Source organism: Talpa europaea (assembly GCF_964194135.1).
Source record: "Talpa europaea genome assembly, chromosome: 3".
NCBI classification, from domain to species: domain Eukaryota; kingdom Metazoa; phylum Chordata; class Mammalia; order Eulipotyphla; family Talpidae; genus Talpa; species Talpa europaea.
The window spans coordinates 147,393,399-147,413,245 of record NC_140069.1 but is presented as its reverse complement, the minus strand read 5'-3'; the positions used below and the strand labels follow the sequence as shown (position 1 = coordinate 147,413,245).

Here is a 19,847-nt window from a genome sequence, read left to right as displayed (position 1 = left end):
GTGTTGGGTTTAAAATGCTGACACAATGTAGATGTTTGTCCACAAAGCTGCTGTTACCCCATCATCCCGTCCCCTACTATGTTCTTCCCAAACTTTCCAGCACATTCATTTATGAATGTTTTATACATGTATTTTACTAATATAGGGTTGAACTGTATTTCCTTCTGAAAACTTCCTAGGTTTGACAGAGAGATCTACTTTGTTAAGAATTAGCCACTGTTTCTTCAGAGCTTGCTCTGCTTGGCCCCAAGTGCTTTCACTTACTTTGTATAGATACTGTACTGACTCGACCTAGAGGTGAGGTAACAACTCGATTGTGGAAGACTCAGGCAAAGTGCACTGGAGCACTTTGGTTTCGAAACGCAGACTTTGAGGCTGGGCTTTTAAAAAATTTTTGTAAGGTTCAGGAAGTACCAGTTATTTTAGCATTTCTTAAGCAGCTGTAAAGCAGCAACCAAAAATCCAAGAGAATAAGCGAAGAGACTTGATGTGGCCTGCCAAGCCTAAAATGCTTGCCATGTGGCCCTTTGCAGAAGGCGCTCGCTGCTCCCTGCTCCCTGCTCCGGGCTATGTGGCCGTTTTGTGAGTAGAATGCGGAATGTTTTAGTTTGAGTGTGTCCTCCGCCAGCCAGTCCTCTGGTGGACATTGTGTTCTCTCCTCGAAGGAAGTGGACAACGTTCATGTCCTGGAGCGTTTGTGTGACAGCTTTCCGCACGGGAGCTGGTGTTTCAAGATCCTGCGCATTTCAACCTGGACTAGATGTCAGATTGCTTTTTGGAAAGGTATCAATTTTTCAGTTAAAAATCAACTTTATTGGAGTGCAGTTTATATACGGTAAGATGCGCACGCGTGAGGGGGCAGTGGGAGAGTGCTGGCGCATGCGAAACCCCGCGCACCCACCGCCTCGGTCCAGACAGACGCTGACATGGAGCCCGTCCCCGAGCAGACTTTCCTGTCCGGGTGTCGTGTGAGTGGAATTGTGCCGCGTGTGGTCTCGCGGCTGGCCGCCCTTGCCTTTCCCCGCGTCCAGTGACCCGTGTTGCTGTCCCCTCGCTTCCGAGGGGTGTTCTGTTGCCCCAGTTACCGGCTGTGTCCACCCGCCTCTGGATGGAGCGGGGCCGTGGTCTTGCTGTTGGGAGTAGAGTGGCCACTGTGTTGGTCTGTTGCGGGCATGTCTCCGTGTCTCCTGGGTACACACCTCGGATTTGGATGCTGGGTCACGTGGCAAATACTGATTGAACTTTATAAGAAACTGCCCAACCTTCCCCAAGCCACTGTGCCGGCTGCCATGAGGTCACGGTCTTGTGGTGGCTGTTGGGGGGGGCCTCCTCTTCTCCCCATCCCACACGCATCCAGTGACCACAACCTGACACTGTGGCCCCTGACACGTGCTGACTATCCCACCGCGGGCCTCTTTCTGAAACACCTTCCCCACCTTTTGCCTCTAAGGCGCTGGTCTGCCCCCTGGCTCCTAGCACCCCCCCATTCCTCTCCTCCCCTCCCCTCTGGACCTCCCCAGCCCGACCCTCCTCAGCCCAAGGGCACTTCTGTTGCTTCCCTGTGGTTTAAGCTCGTGTTTTTTTTTTTTTTTAAACCCCTCTGTGGCAAATATTGGTGGGAAAGGGTTTTGTACATAGTAGATAGAAATAAAATATTTGTGAATTTGATCAACCCCTCCCCACCAAAGCAGAGTCTTCAAGCTGCGGGTGAGTTTGTTCGGCTGCTGTGTGCAGGCCCCCAGGGAGCTGGGCTCCGTGGTGTCAGCTCTTGTTGCAGGATTTTAATTTATGATATATTTGTAATCTGTTGTTGAGCAAAGTCAACAGCTTGAGAAACTCTGATATTGAGATCATAAGAGAATGATTCTGCAAACTTACCTGAGGATCTTTATTCTCCAGTTGCACTCATATTTGTTAAATCCATACAAAGCCTCTCAAGATGTCTCTAGTAATAGTACGTTTAAAAAAAAAAAAAAGGTGTCAAAAAGATAAAGCACCGTGACTTTTCATCCATTTTAGTGCCTTGGCTTTTGATGCTAAACACCATTTGAGAAGTGCTTTATAAGCAAAATATAAACATTTAAAATTCTTTAAGCAGTGGAAGAAGTTCATCACTAAAAGCAGCTTTTCTTTGGTTTTAATGCCATAGCCTGTTGTGCAATTCCACTGTGTTCTCTTTGCAGGTACAGTAGTACCTGCTGTGTGGCTGCAAGTGACAGAATTAACACTGCTGGCTGAGGCTGGCCCTGCACCTGGGGTACATGCAGTGTCTAGCCCGAGCACATTACTTTTGATATTTGTTGAAAATTGAGCATTTTAATTATTTAAAAACAAACACCACTTACTATTTGTTAAATGGGGAAAGTGTTGTCTCTTTTTGAATATTATAAAAGATTCTATTAAGATGAAGTTTGTCATTTTTAAAAGTATACTGATCTAGTGTAGGTGGAGAAAAGCTGCAGTGAGGTATCCTTTTTATAAAATTCTGGCCTCAAATGTTTATTTGAATTGCTTACTAGTGCAAGCAGAATTTCCAAAATTATTTCTAAAACCTTTAGAAGGTACTGTGTTACCATGAAGTCTTTATGGGTCAGAAAAGTCTGGAAAATACATTTCTAGAGCATCGCAGTAAGGACTTGTAAGAGACAGAAACATTACTTGACCAGGCTTAGAGGAGGAAGGACGGAACGAGCCGTCTCACTTTGCCCTGTCAGTAATTTCACTCCTTTGGAGAACAATTGCCCAAAATGCAGAGCTCCGGTTAAGCTGGGGGGACGAGGTGCGGAGACCTTGGGCGAGGCTCTGCCGGCAGCAGGCTTGTTTCCTGCGCAAGCAGCTTCTGTGGCTCCCCTGCTCCTTGCCTTGTGGTCGTTGAGGGTCTGCCGGGTACCTTTAAGGAGGCGCCTCCATTTGTAGATAGAGAAACAGGCCAGGAGGAGAGTGACTTGCCTGGATTCACACAGCTGCTAGGACCAGGTCCTATAGAATCGGCTTTGGCCTCCTCCCTGTGTCAGAGGATGGGGTGCTTGGCGCTTGGTTGCTGCTGCCCACTTCGAGCTATTTTTCTGGAGAGGTTGACAAGTTGGGCTTGATTTCATACCAAGCCATCGCTTGATATCACAGGTAATTGTGATTCTCCCCAGCTGGTATTTAATTGAATCATATTCATTTCTCTCAAATTCTTTTCTCTGTCAATTCATAATAGTGGACGCTGTTTAAGCCGATCTTCCCCCTGCCCCCTGCAACAGCGGTGCCGGTGCCGCAGCACTGAAGGCTTTTTGGGACAAAAAACGTCTCTGACTAGGTTGGCTTCGCAAACAATCAAATTGGGATACTCTAACTTATCATCAGGAATGCTATATTCCTTATTTGGTCTTAATCCTTTCTCTCTCTCTTTTTTTTTTTTGGCCCTGAGGTCTTGAAATCCTTGCAACTTTCTAAGTGATTAGAATGTTAAAGGTGTCTTTTGATATTTATAACAAACCCCTTTTAGCCACACCTGAGTTTATGTTAATGAGAAGACTTCTGGGAAGCACCTAAGAAAGGGGACTGGTTTCCAGGGTAACCAGCCTGATAAGTGGAGGAGGGGAGCCGGGGGGCTGTCGACGGAGCCCAGTCACCACTGGCCAGTGTTTTAGTCTCTGGAATGAAGCCTTTGAAACCCAAAGAGGTTGGCTGGAGGCAGGGGTGGGGGTGGGGGTTGTGTGTCGTTGAGGACCTGGAGATTTGGGGACAGTGGCGCCGAGTGCGGGGCTCGAAGACGGCAGGGGTATCCCATACCCTCCCTCATGCTTTGCCGTCTGCACCTCTTCTTTCTGGCTGCTCCTGCATCACCTTTTGTAATTACCAGGTAATATAGTAAAGGAACTTTCCTGAGTTCTGTGAACTGTCCTAGCAAATTAAACTCTAGGAAGGAGTCATGGGAACCACTGATTTAAGGCTGTGGGTCAGCAGCACAGGCTCTAGCTTGGATTTGTGATTGGCTTTGGAGTGGGAGACCTGGAACTGCCAGGTCTGTGCCCTGTGGGATCTGCTGCCATCTCCAGGTGGCTAGTGTCAGACGTGAGCTAAACTGGAGAACGCCGGGTTGGTGTTGCAGAGTTGTTGGGTGTGGGAAAGAAAAACTGCCACGCATTTGGTGACCACAGTGTCAGAGAAGTGCAGTTCTGTTCACGGAATTGTGTGTAATGGAAACGAAAGTGGTAGAGTTTCTTTTTACACAGATCTGTTTTGGCATATTCATACTTTAAAGCGCTTCCTATAGAATTTACTCTTGGGTTTAAATAAAACAGTTTATAGCAGCACTGTTTACAATAGCTAAGCTTTGGAAACAACCCAAAGGCCCAAAAATAGATGACTGGATCAAGAAGATGTGGTACATATATACCATGGAATATTACTCAGCATTCAAAAACGATAAACACATGCAATTTGCAGCAACATGGATGGCGCTGGAAGGGATCATGCTCAGTGAAATAAGCCAAAAAGAAAAAGAAAAATACCGGATGGTCTCACTCATAGCAGGAATCTAGAAAACTTAAATAAGGGACCAGGAAAATGAATAACTATAAGAAAGTGAAAATCAAAATCAACAAAAAACTATGAACCAGAGACACTTTTAGGGGGGCGGGGGCGGAAGGGGAGGGATTGGGGTCAGAATGGGGGGGCTGCAATTGTATGGGGAATATAACAATAAAATTTATTATCTAAAAAAAAAATAAATAAAACAGCTTTTCTCTACTCTCTGCTGTTACTAGTTACCCACTAACGGCAGGTAATGAACAGTTCGCTGTTGGCCATACGCATTCTCTAGTGAAGGAAGTTTCTCCAAGTATTTATTGGGTGCCTCCTCCTTACCCTAGGAGGCTGCACCCACAGAAATACCAGCTATTAGACCTTGACTGTCAAGTGCCCTGTCTTCTCTAGCCCCCCGAGTTTGAGGTCCCCCTTGTTTCTTCTTTTCCAACATGTGTGTGCTGGGAGGGAAGCACTTTCTCCTGCCTGAAAATCTGAGTATTGGTCTGAAAATTGCAGAGACATAATGGCAGGGATTATACAACTGATTTCCCTGTAGTTGGTCAATTTTTGTAGCTTTCCCGTAAATTTCTTGAGACCTCAAAATGCATTTTCTCAGGGCTTAATTATTGGTGATCAGTGATATTCTAGTAATGAGGTAATTCAGTAGACAGTGTATTTGGTAGAAAAAACATCAAAAGATGACTACTGATGTAAGTAATACTTTCAGGCCCTGAAGTTTTCTAGGACCTCAGCAGTACCCTTAAGTGTGGGGGATAACAGATGCCTATAGCTCTAACCTGCCCCGGCCTCCTTTACTTCCACCTCTTCCTGAAACTACCACTTTTTTGGGTGAGAAAATGATATTCAGGGTCCAGAGGAGCCAAAGGAGTTTCTGAAGGGTCTTCGCCTTGGTGTGGGCAGTTCTGTGGGTCCAGTGGCTGAAGAAGTGGCACTTTGTAGCTCCCGACGACCAGCTGATGGTTACTTGGTTGGAGGGTGCCTGGAATTTTTTTTTTTTGCAATGTTTATAGAAATTCTTTTTGTTTTCGCTTTCTTTTTATTCTTTTTTATATTCCCCATACAATTGCATCCTCCTTAGAGTGTGGGCTCCCTCCCGCCCCAATCTTGTGTCTCTGGTTTATAGTTGCTTGTTGATTATGATTTTTTCTTTCTTATAGTTATTCTTTTTCCTGGTCCCTTATTTAGGTTTTCTAGATTCCTGCTATGAGACCACCCAGGATTTTTCTTTTTCTTTCTGTGCCTGGAATTCTGAGGTTCTGTAAATACTTGAGGATTTGTAATTTGAGCCACCCAGTCCATTTTATGATTCTGCCTTCAGAATGTTGAGGGTCGGTATACATGGTAACAACATGTCAGCAAAATGACCATGGAAGTTGCTAGAAAATGCCATATCATCAATGCCCTCTTCTTGGGGCCAGCCCAGCCCGTCCTCCCTCTGGTGTGAGAACAGATTACTGTTCTTTTGAGTGCAGAATTGTAGGTGTGCGCTTCGGGGCTGCGCTGTGTGGTGCCGTCCACCCGCAAGGGTCAGTGCTGGAGTCACTTGGGGAAGCGCACTGCTGATGGCCGTAGTATCTTACTCAGTGCATGTTAGATTGTGATTACATGTTGGCTCATTTGAGATGTAAGATTTAAAGTTGACTTTCTAGAAGGAAAGCAACAGAACTAATTAGAAAGGCGCCGGGCTTCACCTGCCTTTTTATTCTTAGTGCTTCATCTGGTGGGATGTGGAAGGGAGAGTATGTATCTCGCGTCTCATCTTTGAATTATACTGAGGGGCTCATAGTTTAGTTTCTGGTCCTTTTTTTTTTTTTTTTTTTTTTTTTTAAGATTTATTTATACAAGCACTGGGTACAGTCAGAAGCGCAGGAGGGTGAGAGAATTCACCTGAGCCAGAGCAGGGAGCAGAGCAGGCAGAAGGACTGAAGTACACTGCTGAGGGGAGCAGCGGGCGGGCGGCAGGAGAGGTCTGCGCGCCATGTGGGACCCTCGCCTGGCGGCCGGGGATCGAGCCGGCGCTGCAGAGGCTGCGGGCAGCTTCGCAACCCAGCGCTCAACCGCTGTGCCACCGGGGAGGCCCTCTGGTCCATATGTTTTATGTTTCATCAGGTGAATCTTTTCTGTCTCTCAGCTGCAATGGCCACGTTACTATTCCTGTGCTGCCTCAGCACTAAGCCAGGGCTGGCAAGAACCTGTCTTCAGTCAGTAGCGCTGCACGCCAGTGTCCGGGAGCCCTGACCCCTTGCTACTGTCTGCAGCCTGAGAACGGCAGGGCCAGCAGCCTCCAGGAGACTCTGGCCTGTCTCTCACTCGGCTCCCAGATTTAGCACTTTCAGAATGCTGCTAAATTCTTATCAACAGGTTGATAATACTCCTTTCTATTCCTTGCTTTTCCAAGTACATCAAACTCAGGTTTCACTAGCATTTTGCAAGTCGCAGGGCAGAATGTTTGGGTCCCCAAGCAGTGAACTCGTGTATTTGTGTCCTCTCTTTGCAGGATAAAAGTAGAGGCAAAAAGTTCCCTGCAGCCAGACTCTTTTTTTCTCTTTTATGGAGGTAGAGTGAAGTATGCCTACTGAGGAGTTGGTTGGTAGGATGGGGTTGTTTTGGGGAGCAGGAGGGTCAGGAGTGTGACTGGCTGGTGAGCTGTTGCAGAGTAGTGACGTAGGATAAAATCCTGGCACGTCTTGTTAGCTGTCAGTCTCTTAATTTGGCTCAGATGTTTGGCAAACTCATTTGGCAATTTTAGGAAAGTTTCACTCATTATATATTCTCATAGATTTTTTTTTTTTAGTTGTAAGTGGTGGTTTAGGCTTCAATTCCTACAAAATAATGTCTTGTAGAAGTATTTGAATGTCCTGCCTGTTGGAGGCTCTCTGCTAGGTGAGCAAAAGGCGGGTGTTGTGATTTCTCATTCCTGCACTGTCTGCATGTGCTACAGCAGCTGTTCTCAAAGTGTGGTCTGGACCACAGAGAGGGTCTGTGAGGTTAAAACTGTTTCAGTGGCAATGCTCTTGTTATTAGACTTTTTCTTTTTTTTTTTTTAAAGATTTTTTTTTTATAGAGGCATGTTTTTATTTATTTATTTGTTTGTTTGTTTTGTTTATACATGCACTGGGTACAGTCAGAAGCGCGGGAGGGCGAGAGAATTCACCAGAGCCAGAGCGGGGAGCAGAGCAGGCAGAAGGACCGAAGCACACCGCTGAGGGGAGCACGGGCGGAGGAGAGGCCCGCGCGCCATGTGGGACCCTCCTCCGGTGGAAGGGGAGCAGCCGGGGATCGAACCGGCGCCACAGAGGCCGCGGGCAGCCCCGCAACCCAGCGCTCAACCGCTGCGCCACCGGGGAGGCCCGTTATTAGACTTTTTCTACTGTGTTGACATACGTGGCAATGGTGGATAAAAACCACCAGCATATTAGCATCTGGTGTATGAAAAAAGTCAATTTTATGTAAGAGTGTCCTTGATGGAGTAATAAAAGTCATCAATTTCATTGACTCTTGATCCTGAGGGCACATGCCCTTTATATTTGTGCAGAAATGGAAGGGCCCATTCCCTCACGCCCCGGTGGCTATGCCACCACTGTTGTGCTGGGAACACCAGCTTTCCTTGAACAGGGCTTTATTTGGACTTGGGTGTTTGGTGAACATTTTTCAGCAAAAGGAACCTGTTTGTTACTTTAGGAAAACAACTGGCTGTATTTGTGGTGGTGATAACATTTGATCCTTAAGCAAAAATTAGGAGCTTTGGAAAGCTTGTATCTGTAACTAAACGCAGGCTTTCCAATAAATAGAGATCTTTCTGATGAGATTAGTGGGTTATCAAGTATGATTTTTTTTTAGATGTTTTGATATTGATAATGAATATTAGTTATTGTGATTATTATGTTATGAACATTTTTGTGACAGACATTAAGCTAAGAACTTTACATGTACTATAATTTAATTGCTACAACAACTTTCATTGTTGCCAATGTGTATTTGGGAAAATGAGGCTTAGGGATTTCATTATTTTCGCACAGTATTCGAACTCTTGGAATTGATTTGGGGTCCAACCCCATGCTACTTATCAAGTATGATTTTTTTGTGATATGACTACTTCTGGAAAATCTGCGTTAACTTAGTGAACTGGTGTTTTTCAAGTGAGGAGTGATGATGTTATGAAATCAAGCCATTCCGAATGGCTAGACTTTGCATTTTAAGGTAGCAGAGCAGGAAAAGTTCTTTGATACAGTTTCAGATGCTTCATGGCAACTAAACTTTCAGAAACCAGCACCTACTGCTGGAGACTAGTGTCCTCCTCAGGAGCAGCATGCAGGCTGGCTTGCAGGGTGAATTTCTTTTCATGGAACAGTTTTCATGTAGCATCCAAGCATGAGGTTCCTAAAAGAGTATTCAAATACTCTATTCTAGCTAAATACTCTGATTGGGACTATATTTTCTTCATATTCTTCAACCAAACAATAGACTAAGTGCAGAAACATATGAGAATCCAGCTGTGTTTTATTTTTTTTTTAAAGATTTCTTTATGCATATAAGAGCTGGGGTACAGGCCAGAGATGCGGGGGCAGGGGTAAGAGGATTCACCAGAGACAGAGTGGGGAACAGAAGAGGCAGACTTACTGAAATCCACTGCTGAGGGGAGCAGCGGGTGAGACAGGAGAGGTCTGCTGTGCCATGTGGGTAGCTCCCTGGCTGCCCAGGGATCAAACTGGTGCTGCAGAGTCTGCAGATTGCTTCATAGTGCGGTGCTTAAACCCTTGTGCCACCAGGGAGGCTCAGAATCCAGCTGTCTTTTATTAAGACAGGTTTAGGAAAAAAAAAACTCAGTAAGACAGGTATTAAATTGGCAGAAATGTAAAACGATGCCACTGACTTTTTTTAGAGAGATTTTTTTTCCTTTTTTTTTAAAAAAGATTTATTCATACAAGAGCTGGGGTACAGGCCAGAGGCATAGGGGGTGAGAGGACTCACCAGAGACAGAGTAGGGAGCAGAACAGGCAGACTTACTGCAATATACTGCTGAGGGGAGCAGCGGGCAAGTCAGGAGAGGTCTGCTGCACCGTGTGGGTTGCTCACTTGCCAGCCGGGGATAGAACTCATGCTGCAGAGGCTGTGGACTGCTTCATAGGTTGTGTCCCAACCCCCTGTGCCACCAGGGAGGCCCCAAAAGATGATTTTTGAAATGTTATTTATTCAAACATGTAATAGTCTTATTTTATTTTTTTTTCAATGATTTATGTATGCATACCAAAACTGGGGTTACAGGCCAGAGGTGTGGGGGGTGAGAGGATTCACCAAAGACAGAATGGGGAGCAGAACAGGTGGATCTACTGAAATACACTGCCGAGGGGAGCAGCCGGGAGACAGGAGAGGTCTGCTGTGCCATGTGGGTTAGCTCCCTGGCCAGGGATCGAACTCAGGCTGCAGTGGCTGGCAGTAGTTTGACAGCGCTGAGACTTCAACCCCTGAGCCACGAGGGAGGCCCAATAGACCTACTTTTAAATGAATTGAGGTTTTAAAATTTTCTGTCTTTAATTTCCAATATGCTAAAAATAAATATAGATTAAAGCCCATAAATAAGAGGGTCCTGAGACCAAATGCTCAAAAATGGCGTGTGGCGTTTTCTCTGAGCGTCCTGCCTGGTCGGTGTGTCTGTGCCAGTCACAGCTCTATGCTCGCTAATGTCTCAGTTTGTATCCTGAAGTCCAGGTTCTTTGCTAGGGTGGTTTGCCTGGGGCCTGTGTTCTCTTCACTCTCTTGTCTGTCCTTCATGTGACTACAGCTGCGGTTTCAGTCTTAGAGCATCTCCATTTACGCTGCAGGACCCAGCCGGCACCCTAGTCCCTCCATTCCTGAAGGACTTCAGCACTCCACTTTCTTCTAATTGATGCCTTTCAAAGCTGAATGTTGAATGGAACCCCAGGGTTGACGTTGCTTTAATTTTATTAATATGTCCCCCCTAAAAGCTTACAGATATATAAACTTGTGGCAAAACGAAAGTTACAAATTAAATACAATTAAATCTACAGTACATTTAATGATGCTGTTTTGTTAAAACTGAATAGCTGGCACTAGAGCTTATTAGAAGGATACAGCTTCAGGGCCAGTTTTATAATAAATCTGTTTCTGTAATATGGCTTTCTAATGCCAACACAATGGCTGTTTGCACAAAAATGACTTATAAGTCACGTTATCTTTTAGCCTTTCTTTGTAGTTCCTCTAACAGCAACAGGTCAGAACCCTTATATGCCAGTTGAAGATTCTGGAAAGCTGTGTCAGTCACCTAAGCACTGTGTTGTCACAGAAACCTGCACTTCAGTTACTCTTGGAATCTTTATTAGGACATGCTTTACTCCTGGACTTGCCGTTGATGAACTGGGGCTGGTAGTGGGAGCAGCGTGCAAGGCGGCGGCCTGCACTCCACCAGGCTGTCAGGGTGCCCTTGTTTGCCACCTCATTGGATCCGTCCTCCCTATGTAGACCTGCCCCTCACAGCTCTTAACACTGTCCTTTGTGCTAAACATTCACCTTTGTTTTTGATTGCTTCCATCCACGTAGAATTTTTTTTTTTTTGGTGGTACCCTCCCCTTCCCCGGTGCTGCAGAGGCTGCGGGCAGCCTCACAGCCCAGCGCTCAACTGCTGCGCCACCAGGGGAGGCCCTATCCACGTAGATTTTAAGTTCTTTGTGTTCACACATTTTTTTGTCTGTTTTGCTAATTGCTAAGTCTTCAGTGTCTTTAATAGTACCTGGCATGTATTAACTAGATGCTCCATAAATATTTGTCAAATGAGTGTGTATTGACACTTCTCTATTCAAACAGCAAACTCACATGCACTTTTCTGTGATTGGTGCTTCTGACTCAGGTCTCCTGCTGGGGCAAAGGCTTACACGCAGGAGCGTGGACCTATGCGGGCCCCTTCTGGTCTGTGTGACCTCCTCATGTGTGTCAGTGGCCCTCGCCTGGACTCAGGCTCTTGACTTCTGTCAGCGTAGCTGGAAAGCCTTATCGCACCTCAAGTAGATCATCTCATCAGCTCATGGAGCTCTTTTCCCCACTTGTAAATTGTTCAAATGATGTCTCAGTTTTAAAATAGGATTACATGTGGGAATTTTTTCCCTCAAATTCCCTTGAAATTAAGAATTACAAAGGCACGGCTGTTGAATTTAGTACCTGGTTTTCTCTAAGTTTGTGTTTTTAAATAGATCTAATATCATCTTTGTATATTTTTTTCTATTTACATTTTGCATAGCAATTTAACATTTTCTATATACTTCTGTTTTTCATTTAAAGTGGATGTCATTTTTAGAAATGAGTATCTTTATTTACATTTGGTTGCTGTGTGACTTAATTTTCTGAAAGTAATATCTATTTTGGAATAATTTAAAATCTCTGCAACTGATATATCTGTCAGAATTTAGAAACCACCAGCGCTTTCTTACCATTACCTGAGCTGGAGCCCATCTTTGGAGCCTGCCAGTTTCTCACGACTGGGCCTCGGCTGTCAGCCAGCACCACGCCCAGTGTGTTGGCCGGCTCCTTAGTCTCTTCTCATCTGTGACAGCTTCTCATTCTTTCCTTGTTTTTATGACCTGAGTTTTGAGGAGCGGTGGCCAGGTGTTTTGTAGAAATGTCCATCAGTTTGGGTTGATTTGCTGTTTCTGTGGATTAAACTGAGGTTATGGGTTATGAGGTTTGGGGAAGGGCCCACGGAGGTGGGTGCCCTCTGCTCACACCTTGTCAGGACACTTGTGCTCCTCGACTCCACCCACGTGCTGACCGTGGTCACGTGGGGCAGGTGGTGTCTTCTCTGTGTGACATCATCGTTCCCTGTCCAGCCGCTCCGCTTTGGGAACAGTCACTGCGTCTTCCAGGGAAGGGCCTTGAGCTCTCGCTCCAGAATAGAGCTGCGAACACGTCTCTTATTTGGGTCGAGGGAGAATCGCCCCTTCTCTCCCACTTATTTAGTCACTTACGTGTCTCATGGGTGCATGGTCCTTATTTCAGCGACGTGGTTATGATGCCATTAAGGCTGCTCAGGTGCGCCTTGGACGGCGCTGGGAGGCCCTCTGGGTTGGGGCCTGCCTTTGGCGTGTCCCCCTCCTTGCATCTTGTCAGACAGAGTTCCTTTCCTCCCTGATGTGGGCTTGTGTTTTTTTCTGTCCTTGTCCTAGAACCTGCTCCAGAGCCCGCCTCCTTGCACTTTGCTGTTGAGAATGAAGACGTCGTGAGGACCGGGTGTCGGCTCCCAGCGTGTCAGCCCCGCCAGGCCTGTGCACGGAGCTGGGCGGTGCTGTCTGCTGCCCATCTCAGCTGGCAGAGCTGCTTCTCGTGTCTGCACATCTGTTTGAACAAGTGAGTTGGAGCAGGTGTCTCTGACTCCAGTCCACGCTGCCTGGCACGCGCTCTCTTTCTCTGCCGCTGGGAGACCTGGCTCTTCCTGTGGAAGTTCCTTTTGTTTCAGTCTCTTGTGCGCGCGAGCGGCGCTTCCAGAGCCCTCGCTGGTGCGGTGAGAGTTCATGTCTGGGCCTGGCGGCCCTGGGCGCCTCTGTCCAGTCTGCGCCTTCGCAGCGTCCACCGGGGAGCGCGCCTGTCCCGATCCGATGAGCTCGGTTGCCAGCTGTGCGAGCCCTGCCCTCCGCAGCTGCCCTCCGCGTGGTGGTGCCCACGCCCCGCGCCCGCACCCTCTGCGCCTCGCGGCTCGGGGCCGTCGGGAGCCTGACGCAGCCCGGCGGGCGCGCGGCTGGGACTGGGGCTGTACCAGGCCCGAGTGTCTTGCGGTCACGACGGGACTTGGTTGCGTTGGAGAGCGTGGCTCCCCGTCCTGCACCCCGTGTCCGCGGGGGGCCTTGTCCTGCTGAGCTGGGCCCCGGAGAGCCCCTGGGGTGGTGTCCCCGCCGCGCGCACCTGCTGCCAACCGGCCGTCCGGGGGGGGGGAGGGTCGGCGCCCTCTCCGCGCAGCCCCCCCTTCCGTGCGTGCACCCCGCGCCCGAGCGAGGGCGGCTTCAGCGAGGCCGCGAAGGAGGTGGGGCGCGGGCAGCGGCCTCGGCGTGGCTGAGGGGCCACCCTGGGCGCCTCGAGGCCTGGGTGCGCGGGGCCACCCCGGAAGCGGAAGCGGAAGCGGCACCTTTTCCCGCCGGCCGCTGCCCTGCGGCGGGAGCCCCGGGCGCTGGGGCGGGGTGCCGACACCCCCTGGACTGGGAGCCTCGTGGGGAGGGAGGACCCAGCGCCCCCGCGCAGGTGGCGGTCCGGGGTGGGGCGCCTTGTGCCCCGGGAGGTGCCAACCCCAGCTGCGGCCGCGCCGCCGTCGTCGGGAGCCGGGGCCGGGGCCAGCGCCGGGCGGGCCGCGCTCCGAGGGCCGCGCTGTGCGCCGGGGCCCGGCCGGGCCTTCGGGGGCGGCGGCCTCGCGGGCGGGCGCTGCGGCGGTTCCGCTCAGAAGCGTTTCCGTCTCTGCGGAGCGGGAAGCGCCCTTCCAGTGGGAAATTCAAAGGTCAGGAGCTGGACAGCGGTGCCGCCTCCCGAGGCTCGTGGGTTCCTCCTGCCGCGGGCCCGGAGCCGGCGCCGTCGGGGCGGGGGAGAAGCCGTCCCCGGGCGGGTCCGGGCCGCGGGCCGGGGGGCGGGCGCGGGGCACTTGGCTGTGGGGCCCGCTTTGAGGTCGGCGCTGCGGCGCCCCGGGGCAGGGTCTGGACGGCCGCGCCAGCTGCCTCGTGCGGAAATCCCAGAGCTCCGGGAGGCAGCGGTCCCCTGCCTGCCCGAGGGTCACGTCCTCTGGGCTTTCTTGATAGTGGGGCGCTTCTCCCTCTTTTTCTGTGCTGTCAGCGGCCACCTCCTTTCCCACACCCTCGGCAGCCAGGTCGGGGCTGCGTGCCGTGGGGAGGCCTGCCCTGTCCTCAGGGCAGGCCCATGTGCCTGTGGTGTGTGTTTTTAAACTTCCGGTTGTCAGTCACACAACCAGCTCGGGGATTTCAGAGATGGGAACAATGGCTCTTGCTCCTGGAAAGCCTTCAGTCGGGTCGGGAGTGGAAAGCATGAGACTGATTTGAACATGTTGTGAATACTCCGGCGGTGCGGCTTGTCCAAATGGTGTCTTAAATTTTACTATTTCTTCATGGATATGCGTGTTTATCCCCATACTTTCACAGATCGGTCTGAATACTTTTAGATTTACTTCTTAGGCTGTGATTAAGAGGGCGTGATCCTTATTTCTATTTCACAAACTCTCCAAAGTGAATCATTCATTTGCACATTCACCAGCTTGCCCAGTAGCATCAGCTCTTCATTTCTGTGCTTATTGATTTGGAAGAGCTTTGTGGCACTCGCCGAGGTGGGTTTTTATCCATGTATGCCTCTTATGGAGACGGCTCTAGAGTCGCCTTTGAGATGCTGTCTTGGGAATCTTACTGTTAGTTTGGTCAGAGACGGTGGTGGTGTTATCCCAAGCAGTGTGGGTGGCGGGGGACGGTGGCCCTCAGTGGGCCAGGCCTGTGCCCTCAGAGGAGTGGGCGGTAGTGGCGCCACCTTGTGCGCCAGGAGTCTGGTCAGGCGCGTCCTGGGCAGTCCTGCGCGGGCCACGTGGGCTGGCGGTGGTTGCTCTGAGCTGGTGCAGGCGCAGATAACCCCTTTTTCGTTCCCAGCCCTTGACGTGCTAACTGTCTGAAAACAGTTTGCATGAAAGTACTTGCTTATCTGTTCAATAACTAATAGATATGGAAACAAAGAATTGCCGCAGAATCATTATTAAAAATAAAACTCACCTGTCCCTAACTTTGGTGTCCTCTGGCCCTTTCCTCACCACCTCCGAACTCTTCTTGCGCTCTTCTGCTGCCCCTTAGAGACCGTCATTTGGGGTTTGTCTTCAGACTTCAGTTCTGAGCACACTGTCTGCTCCCCCTCTGCCACCACAGCAGGTCGCCCCTGGACAGAGCAGCCCCGCCCTGCAGCTCCCCCAGCCTTGATCCAGGGTGTGAAGTCTCCTCCTCTTGGAAGTCTCCTCCTCCTCGTCATTCCCGCAGACCCTGTCATTTGGGGCTACCTCTCACAGGTCAAGTCCGACCTCTGCCTTGACTTGCCCTGCACCTATCCCTTGCTGGCCGCGGGCTGCCTGTGTTCGTTCTTTGTTGTTTGAAATCCACTGACTTTCAAGGCTCTTTCTGTCTCTTCTCGCCTCCCGGTCTGCTCCCCCAGTCTGCTCCCCCGGGTTTCTGTGTCTGTGTCGCACCGGATGTTTTCTTTTCCCGCCCTCTTGCCCCCATAAGCGCGAGTTCTGTGTTCTGCTCAACCTTCCCGCTGTTCCCCTGATGCTGTGTCCTCTTCCCGCCCTGCCAAACCACCGGCTGCTTGCATTCTTGGGTGGTTTTCGCTACCCGCTGACCTCTGGGCCCTTGTTCTTCCTCTCAGTCTTCCCCTTAGGCACTTTTCTCTATGCCTGGGGGTTTATATAAGCACCTCGTTGAAGACTTCGAATATTCCAGCCAGAGAGTCATCTTCTGCCACTTTTATATCCTTTCCAAGTTTTGATGGAAGTAATTCTTGAGTCACTTTCTCTGGTCACGGGTGTAAGTTGCTGAAACTGCCAGCACCTCTTGTCTGGAGACTTGCGGCGGCCTGGCCTCACCTGAGGTTCACTCTCCACCTCTTGCCCTGGGCTGCAGGGCTTTTCTCTGTGCAATTTCTCCTCCTGCACTTACACCTCCAGAGCTTTCCACTGCTCTCCTATCAGAGAAACTCCTTCTAACCCCTTGAAGATACAAGGATGGTTTCAGTGTTCTAGGAGAGGACCCGTGTTCAGATTTGAAATGTGGCTCCACTGGAGATTAGACACTGGTCATCCGGAATAATGTCCGCACATGTAAACATAATTTAGCTGCTGGAGCTTGCAGCTAACGATGGGCGGATTCACTTCCCATTAGTCTTGCTGCCTGAAAACCCCTGTGGTAAATAGGTGGTGCCAGATAGAAAAATGCAGACTTTCAAGTCACTGTCTAAGGTGAGAAGCATGGTTAAAGTTAAATGTAAGTGGAATGAGGGTAATGTGTGCATTTATTACATCATGTGTATTTTCTACTTTTGGTGCTGTATATTTTGCTTTATGGAGTTATCTGAAGTTACGCATTTATGTCTGGAACAGCTAATTTAGTGATAAAAGTTTAGTGTTTCTACATTTTTTCCCCCTTCACAAGTGTGGATCTCATGGTGAAAAGTAACTTGTTACAGTGTATTTTAATCCTGTCACGGGCTTACATTTGTCCACGTCAGGAGTGGAGAATCTTTGTGAATAATATTGCCTTTTTTAAAAGTCATACTGGATGAGAATTGGTGCTTTGAAGGAAATGCTGTAAGAGCAGCGGTGCATGCCGAACCCCCTTAGCTGCGCGGGTGCGTGTGTCGCTTCTTGCAGTGGTGGATGGTTGGCTGGGGGTCAAAGCACGTATCATATTGAGGCTGGTTAAATTAACGCTTTTAACGCGAAACCCTTGCTTTTAGAACAGCCATGGGCCAGACTGGGAAGAAGTCGGAGAAGGGACCCGTTTGCTGGCGGAAGCGCGTCAAGTCCGAGTACATGCGGCTGCGGCAGCTCAAGCGGTTCCGGAGGGCCGACGAAGTCAAGGTACGGCGTTGTCCCCAGGACGCTGTGCGTTAGGGCCCCCCCCAATGACGTTTAACTTAAATGGGGACCGTTTTTTATAGTTGGAGCGATGAGCACTGGGATCTGCGGGGCCCTGTCTTCCTGCAAGACGGTCCCGTGCAGCACCCCCGGCGTGGGCCGATGGTGGCCGACGGGGACCGCGCGCCCCTGAAACACGGTCCTGCGCTGAACTCTGGGCCCAGACACAGAGGAAGGGGTTTCATGTTTGTAGTCATTGTGATTTTTTTTAGTACAATGTTAACAAAGAAAGAATGGAAGGAATTTCCTGTCCCCCCCCCCCCAACTCTCAACAGAGTCATCGCGCGGCGCTTGCCTATTATCTGAATGTGGGGACGACCGTCTAGACTAATGCCACATGCAGATGAGGGCATGTTCCCCGTATCGTGGAGAAACCCTAGATTTTAGCCTGTCTTAGAGATGACAGATTTTCTAACAATGAACACTTTTTCTCCTTCATCTTTTTTAAAGAGTATGTTTAGTTCCAACCGTCAGAAAATTTTGGAAAGAACGGAGATCTTAAACCAAGAATGGAAGCAGCGAAGGATCCAGCCCGTGCACATCCTGACTTCTGTGAGCTCATTGCGCGGGACCAGGGAGGTTGGTGAACTCGCTGCAGTGACTCGGGCCGCTGGGCTTTGCCGCTGGAATGTTGGTTGGTTATTGAGCGCAAGTTACTAACTCGAGGTGGCCGCCTTCTTATTGCTGTTTCTTTCTAATCCGCAGCTGTTAAGGACACGCAGGCCACACTGGTTCCAGAGCTGTAGTGTCTAGGATGTACTTTCACTGTTGTTAAGTGAATTTGATTCTTATGACTTAAGTAAAACCTCTTAAATGCTCTGTAACGTCCTCATCAGATCACTATTTAGAACAAGCCATTCTGACGCGAGTTGTCCACCCCCCCACCAGTGTGAGTTAGCCACGCCTAGCACCTGTTTCCTCCTCTCGTACTCATGGACTGAGAGTGGTTTTTATTATACACTTTGTTTTAAACTCTGAGGCTCACCATAGGTATTTTTAATTTGGTGTTGAGAGGTTGGAATTTCCTTTTTCTGTGGCATTTTCTGAATGAGGTCGGCCCTGGTCAGGTTTCTGATATCAAAGGAAGGCAGTGAGCCTGTGATAGATTCTATAATTAACACATGAAAATGGTTGCAGCAAGGTGTAAAAAAAATGGCAAAGGTTTAAAGAGGATAGAACAAGTTAGTGGGGTTCTGGTTAAAGCATCTGTTTAAGTACTTGTTTCGTATTGAAAGTGCTGGCATAGGATGTGGAATGCCACTTAGAGTTGAATCAGGAAGAGGGAAGAAAGTGATTTAGAATTTAAATTATGCTATGTAATAGATGGAAGCATCAAAAGAATGGAATTTGTTCTGAAAATGTTTTCAGTGAGTAGCTATTTTTATATCAGACAGCAATCAAGCCATAAATCGCTGTCGTCTGAGATCTGTTGACCTTGTGACGTGCTGGCTCCCGAGTAGTGTCAGTTCTGTCTCTGGCAGAGTCTGCTGGGAACATTGTCTGAACATGGTCTCAGTGACGTCATGGTGGTCTTGATGGTGACACGGGCTTGGAATGACTCTTACTTAGGCATTTTTTTCTTGTAACAACTTTTCAGAAGTCTGACTTGCAATTATATATGTAAGTATATATAATGTGCTTACAGCTTCCACATCACCTGGGACAGGTCAGGGCCCAGATATTAGAGGCAAATGGCTGTTTATTAATATACCAAGTGTGAAAGGGATTATTTTCTATGCTAGCCAGAATATTCTGAATGTTCTCGAAAGGAACAAATAATTCCTTTGAAAGTTTTGTCTGACCTTTCGGAAATTTTGAGGTGAAGGAAAAAGAAACCTCATTTATTTTTCTCGTAGGAATAAAATTTAGAAATTTTGCCACCCATCACAAGCCTCGCAGTGCAACCCAAAGCGTAATGAAAGAGGGCAGCAGCAGCTGGGCACTTGGCACACCGGGACACTTTTGATTTTGTGGTGGTTGTACTGTGCCCCCCTCCTCTGTACCCCTCCCACTTCCTGGTCCCCGCTGAGGAAACTAAGCTTTACCAGAGTCAAGTCAGCTTGCTTGCTCTAAAGATCTGATGAGGGCCCAGAAGAGTTTGCTTTACTCAGACACATCAAGAAATTAGTGAAGTTCATTATTGATGCACAGCTTGAATTGCTCATGATGTAAGTTTGGGTGTTAAATTTAAGAGTATAGCTTATTGGAAACAACATTTACTAATTGAATTTTACTTTAAATTTTGTCAGCTACAGATAAATGTCAATGAATGTAAAGATACCTCAGTTTTTATTGTAAATTTTGTGAGAAATTGTAAGACAAAAATGGCATTTTAATAAAACAATTCTTTTCTAAACTTGGTACTTCACAGTACCCCACACAGGTTGAGAAAAGACCATTTCCGAGGCAGGCGGGCAGAGGGAGGAAAGTGGTCTCCAGCCACCAGCTTTAGGTTCTGTTGCTTCGAAACTCAGGGCACGTGTTCATTTTTGAGCTGCTCCCAAGAGTGGACTTTGTTTCCAGAGCTTGTCCTGCACACCACCTCCCTTCTGCCCCTGTAAAACCATCGCTGACTATTGCTGAAGGTTCATAACAGTTGCTGATAAGCTTTTTGTTGTTAACACAGTAAATCAAAGTTTTAGGA

At 48.5% G+C, this 19,847-nt stretch overlaps 1 protein-coding gene across 5 annotated transcripts in view; it reads left to right on the top strand.

Moving 5' to 3' along the window:
- The window catches only part of EZH2 (enhancer of zeste 2 polycomb repressive complex 2 subunit), a gene marked incomplete at both ends in the record, with an annotated part of 55,155 nt that overhangs the window by 5,064 nt on the left and 30,244 nt on the right, over positions 1–19,847 (top strand). For 4 of the 5 annotated variants that reach the window (XM_084229345.1, XM_084229343.1, XM_084229344.1 and 1 more), the window contains 2 exons: positions 17,030–17,146; positions 17,654–17,755. In XM_084229345.1, coding sequence (XP_084085471.1) covers positions 17,030–17,146; positions 17,654–17,755 — 219 coding nt within the window. Of the gene's footprint in view, positions 1–17,022; positions 17,147–17,653; positions 17,783–19,847 lie in introns of those variants that run through there. The other variant, XM_084229341.1, reaches the window with a different exon arrangement.